The sequence below is a fragment of the Atta cephalotes genome (assembly GCF_000143395.1).
Source record: "Atta cephalotes unplaced genomic scaffold scaffold00039, whole genome shotgun sequence".
NCBI classification, from domain to species: Eukaryota; Metazoa; Arthropoda; class Insecta; order Hymenoptera; family Formicidae; genus Atta; species Atta cephalotes.
Genome location: NW_012130103.1, coordinates 398,244 through 406,149, shown reverse-complemented (window position 1 = coordinate 406,149; position 7,906 = coordinate 398,244). Strand labels below are relative to the sequence as shown.

The following is a 7,906-nucleotide window of genomic DNA, read 5'->3' as shown; positions in this document are numbered from 1 at the left end:
TTAAAAATTAATTTGTTATAACTTGCTTGTATCTTAAATGAGCAGAAAGTGCAACAAAGTGCAGATTCTCAGAACAGTTTTTATTTTTTAAAGATGGCAGTCGCACAGTGAATCAGGAGAAAGAGAGAGAGAGAGAAAGGTTGCAAATGGTTGTCAACAAATAGCAAGATTTGTACTCGCAGAACGGGCGATTTAGGATGATTAAAGAAACGAGAGGATTGAATCGAATTTAAGCTACGTTTCTTCTCTTCTTACATAACTACGACGCGAGGGAATAAACTGCCGAAAGTGCCGAGAGTATCAGAAGCAGCACGGGGCAAGAACTGTCGAGAAACAAGCCTTCTTCTATCTGAAACACAGACTTTGATGAATGTCTGAGAGTGACTACGATTCAGCAAACGAGTACACAAGCCTGATGGACGGTCACGTCGCGGAATCTCGCCCGGACGACCTGATCCTGGACAACGAGCGTCGGAAGGGTCGCTCCAGAAGTGCCAATGAAGAAGTAGTTTTTTAAAGAAAATTCTCAGTCTTTTATTTACTCAAAGAATTTTAATAATTTCGATTTTCTTAGCAGAAAAGTTTAAGAAACTTTCGTTAAAGATGTCAGAAAGATCTTTAATGTTTTATTTAACCCTTCTATGGCAAAGTTTTTTTTTTCAAGTTATTCAAGATATACAGAAAAGTAGAGTTGGATCAGACTCTCTCTCATGCTGTTTATATATTTTTCATCTAATCAATGTAATAAGATGAGTAAAAAGGAGTAAATAATAAAAGTTTTTGAACAAAAGATACAGATGATACATTTTATATACATAAATAACACAGTGAATCATGTCCTTGTTTGCTAATGTTAAACAAAGCTGCTTTTCTTTTAGGAGACAGTTTACACAAGTGTCTTTTTATTTTTATATGTTATTCATTGAATATTAAGAAGGAGAGAACAACTTCTGTGTCTCTTATTTTTATTTTTCTATTGAAAACAGCTAAAGATAAAATCATCACTATGTTATACTGTGTCTCTTATTGGAAAGCATCAGATGTCATGAAATTTTTTTTTCTGTTGTATGGACATTATAAATAAACCAGAAATTACATTTGATTCATTTTACTAAAAGAAGATTAATCCAAGATTTTTTATATTTTTAATTTTTTTTGTTGGCAAAAGGATTTAAGATATTATCATTAAATGTTTTTCCTCTGTTACAGATAGAAAATGGAGTTCCTGAGGTACACATCGAAACGCCAGGCTCAGCTGTCGCCCGATCAAATAGACGAGGCACATCCGGTAGCAATAATCAAAATAGACGGAGGCACTACAGAGACGAGGAAGAAGAAGAACTGAAATATGGAGCAGCACATGTGATCAAACTCTTTGTCCCTGTTTCGCTGTGTATGCTGGTTGTGGTAGCCACTATTAGCTCAGTCCATTTCTATACAACCAAAGGAATGTACTTGTGAGTTTCATCTTCACAATAATGGCTTATATGTTCTGTTGTTCTTTGTGACTGAACTAGCGTATACTTGTTGTACTTAAGGAGATTTTTACTTTTATTAGAGAGCTGATTTCAAAAATGTTTTTTGATAATTTTTTTAATGAATAAAAATTTAGGTATACTTAAAAAATAATACAGATTTAGAAAGTGCAATGTACATGTAAAAATATATTTTTTTTAATGTTTGTTTTTTACAAAGCAAAAAATGAAGCATTTTCTTAATAAATAGATTTGTAATTCTTCTCTGAACTAGGATAATTAATATCACGTGCATATTTGCCAATGGTGATAATTTGAAAAAATTATTCGAATTTTGCTCATTTTATTTCTCTTTGACCTTCCAAAAAATAATAAAAAAATCAACATAGACTATTAATTCTAGTTCAGGTGATAATGACAATTAATCACGGTTGCACCACCCAGCTAGCCACCAACTAGTTGCGTTTCATTCTAAAAAACAGTGATTGACCACTTCACATGAAAAAATTGCTGATATTAAATTAACGAAAAACATACGGATACTGTATACGTCTTATACGTCTTATGCTCATCGCTCACCTAATTACATGGATATATCTGTATGTACTGAGAATGGCTAAAAGTTAACCGAAACATGTATATGAATTAAATATATAAGATACAATTTAATAATTTGAAATTTATCACTCACATAATACAGCGCTAATTTCCAAATTTATTATAATTATATTTTTTATAAGCTTTCAGAAAGCAAAAAAAATCGATTTTTTTTATTCTCTAACGTGAAAATCTCCTTAAAAAGAAATAGTTATATATTTAAAGTTTAATAAAACAAGAAAGTTTTAATGTAATCCAATGCAACGATAAAAAAAGGTCTTACGTTATCATGCTGTATACTGATTTATCATAACAAAACAATTTTTCAGAGTATACACTCCGTTTCATGAGGACAGCTCCGACACGAGTACCAAAGTTTGGCAGGCGTTTGCCAATTCGCTGATTCTCATGAGCGTCATTGTAGTTATGACTGTGATACTTATCATCCTTTACAAATACAGATTTTATAAAGTCATACATGGCTGGTTGATCATAAGCTCTCTATTGTTACTTTCAATGTTTTCCGCTCTATATTGCGAGTAAGTGTAAAGATATAAGTATAAATTTAAAACACTCCTATCAAATTTTGCCAATTTTAAGAATTAGAAAAAGTAAATTATAAATACATACTTTTTCTAATTTTAAGATTCAGAAAAAGATAAACAGAATAAATTAAATCAAGACTAAAGTTAACCCTAGCTATACATTTTCTTTCTTTATTCTTTCTTTCTATCTTTAATATACACTCGGATCTTTGAGGCTCCATTCATATTTGTTACCGTAACTTCCGTAAAAATGGACATATTTCAATTAATTTTTTTTTAATTGATAGAGAATTGATTAAGAAACAAATCCATAATATGTAAAAATCGATAGAATTAAGGAGATATACAGATTAAAAAATTTTCGAGATATACAGATTTAAAAAAAAGAAAAGTTTAAAAGCATGAAAAAAATCTCGATTTAGCAAATTGCTCTGGGGTTTCTGAGACCCCTAGTGTGTATAGTTGATTAATTTACTTTGGTGGAAATTGGCTTCTGTCTTTAACATCTAAAAGAAGATTTATGATGTGTTTGTACTTACAGACAAATGTTGAAAGCTTACAACATTCCAATGGATTTATTCACGCTAGGTATAGGCTTATGGAATTTTGGTGTAGTCGGAATGATTTGCATTCACTGGCAAGGGCCATTACAACTTCAACAGGCGTATCTGATCTTTATTTCTGCCTTGATGGCACTCGTTTTCATTAAATATTTACCTGAATGGACAGCATGGGTTGTCCTCGGTGTTATAAGTATTTGGGGTAAGACGTTTTCAAGATGGAAACTTATCACACATACAAGGATGATCTTATATTCTTATTTGCATTATAGATTTGATTGCGGTTTTAATGCCGAAGGGTCCACTAAGGATACTTGTCGAAACCGCGCAGGAAAGAAACGAATCTATTTTCCCTGCTCTAATATATTCTTCTACCATCTTATACTCATTTACTGTGACTTACGCTGGATATGTACAAGCAGCTACAATGGCGTCTGGAGATACCGCAGCGTCTCCTACGCGTGGTCAAGCGGACAATCAAAATAATCCAGTATCAGGCGATACAGAAGAAGGAGGTTTCTCTCCCGAATGGGTTGAAACGCACGGTACAAATTAAATATTAATGAAATTTTTAGTAGAAAGAATTATGTTAATTATTAATTTAACTATTTAATGTAATCAAATTTTATGGATTGCGGAAAACATTGAAAATAACAATAGAGAGCTTATAATCAGTCAGCCATGTATGATTAATGTAATCAAAAGCTCTATGGATTAATAAATTATATAATTTAATTTTTTTAAAACATCGAAATTCAAGGTTCCTATTCTGTAATTCTTTTCTTAACGATAATGTTGATGTCATTATATTGTTGCGCAAGTTTTATATACATAAATATATACATAAATATATATATATATAAAAAAACTACGCAACAACAATGTAATGACATGTAGTCGACATTATCATTAAAAGTTATAAAATAGAAATTTAAATATTAACAAACAGGTCTTAAATGAAAAACTGAATTAATCTTGATTATATAGATGAACGTAGCACGAGGCGTGTTCAAGAGGTGCGCGAGAACTCATCCGCGATGAGAGAAAGCGCGAGACAGCAGGATAATCGTCCGCGAGAGTCGCAACGACAAGCTGCGGTCGCCGAGGAGGAACGTGGAGTTAAACTAGGTCTCGGGGATTTTATATTTTACAGTGTCCTCGTTGGAAAGGCGTCCACTTATGGAGACTGGAATACCACGTTGGCTTGTTTCGTTGCTATTCTTATTGTATGTATTTTAAAATTGCTTATTGCAATGGATATCGATAAAATTTTTTTAATCGATTGTTTTTTTTTATATAGGGCCTCTGTTTAACACTGCTATTGCTGGCTATATTCAAGAAACCGTTACCCGCGTTGCCAATTTCTACCACGTTCGGTTTGACATTTTATTTTGCCACGAGAGCAATTGTCGCGCCGTTTGCTGATAGTTTAGCGAGCGAGCAAGTGTTCATTTAAATTAAGGTATGACAAGCTATCCTATTAATTTAGTATAATTTATTTAAATCGAATGTCAAGAGAACAATGACCGTTTACTTATCCATTTAGTATCTGCCGCATTATCTTTAATCTTTATAGGACGATAAAATCATATAGATGTTAAAGCAGTGTCATATTTTGAGGCAACAAATACGATGAAATAATAAATTATAACAAATTTCATTTAAGAATAGACTAAGGTTTGAAAATAGACGTCCTGTAAAGATTAATGTTCGTATTACTTATTTGTTCATATTATATTACTTTCTCGAGCTGATCTTTTTTTTAAATATAACTTGTTTTTTGTAAATTTTTACTAGACATTTAAACAAATCAAGACGAAAAGTACCTACACTTTTAAATGTTTATCAGAGAATCATGTATCAAGTGTATGTTATGTGAGCGTATGTATGTGTGTCTTAAAATGCTCAGAGAAAAGGGAAATACTAATTTAAATTTTTAATATAGATAGCATAGAGAATGATAGAGGATGTAATTACTTTAGTATTTTTCTATGCGAAGCGAATTCACAAGAACGCCTCGTTATGGAAGCGGTTTACATTTCATCGCGGTAATATGTGATAATCAAGCGGGAAAATGCGCTGCATTATAACAATTTATTGTACTCCATTGTTACACTTATGGAACATATAGGTCTCGTAGGTTCATGTATAAAAAAAGCGGATAACGACTGGATGATCGCGGTGAATTGTATGAAATACGCGAGGTAATGTCCGTTCGAATAAGTAATAACTGCCTCGTTATACACTCATCTCGATTTGTATTCGCAGTACGCACTGAACGGTGCCGTTACTCTAGAGCGTCGAGTTCGCTATCACTAATTATTAATTATTAGCCAGGATGAATCTGTGGGGTTTTCTCGAGTCCAGGTTACACACAGCCATGGAATAAATACCTTTTTTTTATCACTACGGAAAAGCATATTTATCGTACTTGTAGCGCTTAGTGTTTTTTTTATATAGATTTTATTTTAACATACTAAATATAATAGTTTTCTTGAAGCTGAAAGTGTTATTTTTTTCACATCTTTGAACATCTGATAAGAATACAAGACGAAATGTCCTGGTTATATAACGAACAAGCTTTTTATCTCAAGATTTTTTGCATGCCAATATAAGATGCATTTCAATAAATTTTAATACTTCAATCATACAACCCGATCGATCTGATCAATTGTCATCCATAGCAATGCAGTGACATCTTCCAAATCAATAATATTATTGATCAACTTTGGTTTAGTATTAATATTCAAATAAACGCTAACATCTGCATAACAACTCCAACTTTAACAGTATTCTGTTAATTCCTTGCATTATATACATTTATGCTCACATGCACGCATACGTACACACAAACAGGCAGACAGACAGTGCGTCTATTAATAAACACTTTACCACTATTCCAGATACTTAAAGGCCACAGTTTGAAAAAAAATTCATAGAAATATGTATCTGGAGATACTCTCTTATAGTCTCAATTACAATGTTGTAATTAATCAATTTCTTTAATTTTTTATTTTCTGAGTGCAGTAAAATTCTATTAAAAATTTTGAATTCTTCCTCCTGTCCCAAAAAATAAAAAAATGACTCGAAAAATCAATGAATAAAATAAAAAAAATACTTCAGCAAATTTTTATTTTGTTCATATTTTAAGTTTGGAAGATATAAGAAAATATTGTTTCTTTTTAATCTTTACATTTCTATATACATATTTATATGAATTTCTTTTCTTATTTGGATCTCTAGAATACGTACCTGAAGTAGTGATAAAAATTTTATTAACAGCCAGCGATAGATCCCGAAAGCGGAAGAACTTTAACAAAGATATGATATTTTTTTTCGCTTGTAATGCATTGCTACGTTCACAAGCCGATAATTATTATTATGCTAATGGGAATTGGAGTCTTAATTCGCTAATCGATTCGCGCATACAAAATGCTTTTCGACACACAAAATAAATACTCTTCAGCTATCGAATAAACTATGCGAAGTTATGGTCACCGTTGACGAATTCGTTCTTTCGCTGCACCGTAATTTACAATAATGTACGTTTGTGCTAGTGAAACGTAATTGGAATGATAATATTAATTACATGATTTGACTATATCGAAGGAAAGTACACTTCGTGAATTCTACCGGGAAATTCTATTGGAAAGACATTAGGAAAATATCTGTAAAAGAGAAAATAAATCGCTATGAATCGCGATATATTTCGTCTTGCTAGCTGCTCTTTCCTCTCTCATAAAGAATATATCACGTTCCTTTCCACATTATTGTCTCTGTGCGAATTTTCCGGCGAGCACGAGACAGTATCAGTGAAGAACGCTTATTTTCTACAAACCAGTCTTACGATCGCTAAGCTTCTGGAAGCATACATATTTTTTTTGTAACGACTAAAGCAGGATGAGTCACTTAACATTTGCAACTCGATTACTAAATGTAATACTCTTATTGAAAGTATCAATGAGTTACGGAACATTTTAGCCTTTCATTTTTATATGATTCTTCGTAGAATTGATATGTAAGGATATCAAGGAATGTAAGTATTGTGTACGATAAATGTTACGAGACTCATTCTATAAACGTCGTTGCTACTCAATTCACCCAATATCTTTTTTGCTATAGTTACTGCATTTTTTATAAATAGAAAAGAAAATGACAAAAATACAATAAATAATAAACATTTGTCATATTTCACTTACTTATTCAATTCTCTCATTCATTCTTCGAAAAGATGAGGGTTGCTCGATAGTATTTTAGCTAGTTCCGTACTTGCCGCTCTCGAACATACCGCGCCTGAAAAACGAGCTAAACTCCAATAAAGATTGTTTGTTTATGTTACTAAGATTGCCGTTGTATTTGTATAGGGACTCGCAGTGCGGCAGTTCCGAACAAACTTGAATTAATCGGCGAAGATATTCTTCGAGGCGTTTCCGACGTTGCCTCGCTACGACTTCGTACTTTGGAAAGACTTGGCGTGGGGGGAATCGTATCGCAGCGACCTGTGATCAAAGAGTCTCCGTAAAATCGATTGTGTTGCGAATGCGTGCTTACATTTATGAAAATGGTCTGAATCGTGTGTATATATATATATATATACAAATAATATATATATATATATATATATATATATATATATATATATAGTAAGTAAGTATATTATAATAAATATAGTGTGTCGTAGGTAAGTCGTCGACGTTAGTTAGGTAAAGTAAGTAAGTTAATTTAATTT

The 7,906-nt window shown here is 32.2% G+C and overlaps 2 protein-coding genes across 3 annotated transcripts in view; one reads left to right on the top strand and one right to left on the bottom strand.

The window, feature by feature from the left end:
- Nucleotides 1-370: 370 nt before the first annotated feature.
- Nucleotides 371-4,633, top strand: LOC105621983 (presenilin-1). Of its 2 annotated transcripts, none has more exons than XM_012203416.1 (7): nt 371-505; nt 1,210-1,457; nt 2,402-2,611; nt 3,159-3,379; nt 3,450-3,722; nt 4,165-4,403; nt 4,478-4,633. In XM_012203416.1, exons 1-7 carry the CDS (start codon nt 371-373, stop codon nt 4,631-4,633), a joined length of 1,482 nt encoding a protein of 493 aa, XP_012058806.1. The 2 variants fall into 2 exon arrangements, with proteins under 2 accessions (XP_012058806.1, XP_012058805.1); XM_012203415.1 differs by having other exon boundaries at nt 371-508.
- A 2,797-nt stretch (nt 4,634-7,430) lies between these two features.
- Nucleotides 7,431-7,906, bottom strand: part of LOC105621982 (kinesin-like protein KIF16B) — a 17,836-nt gene continuing 17,360 nt past the window's right edge. The window contains exon 16 of the mRNA XM_012203413.1: nt 7,431-7,676. Coding sequence (XP_012058803.1) covers nt 7,431-7,676 — 246 coding nt within the window. The remainder of the gene's footprint in view (nt 7,677-7,906) is intronic.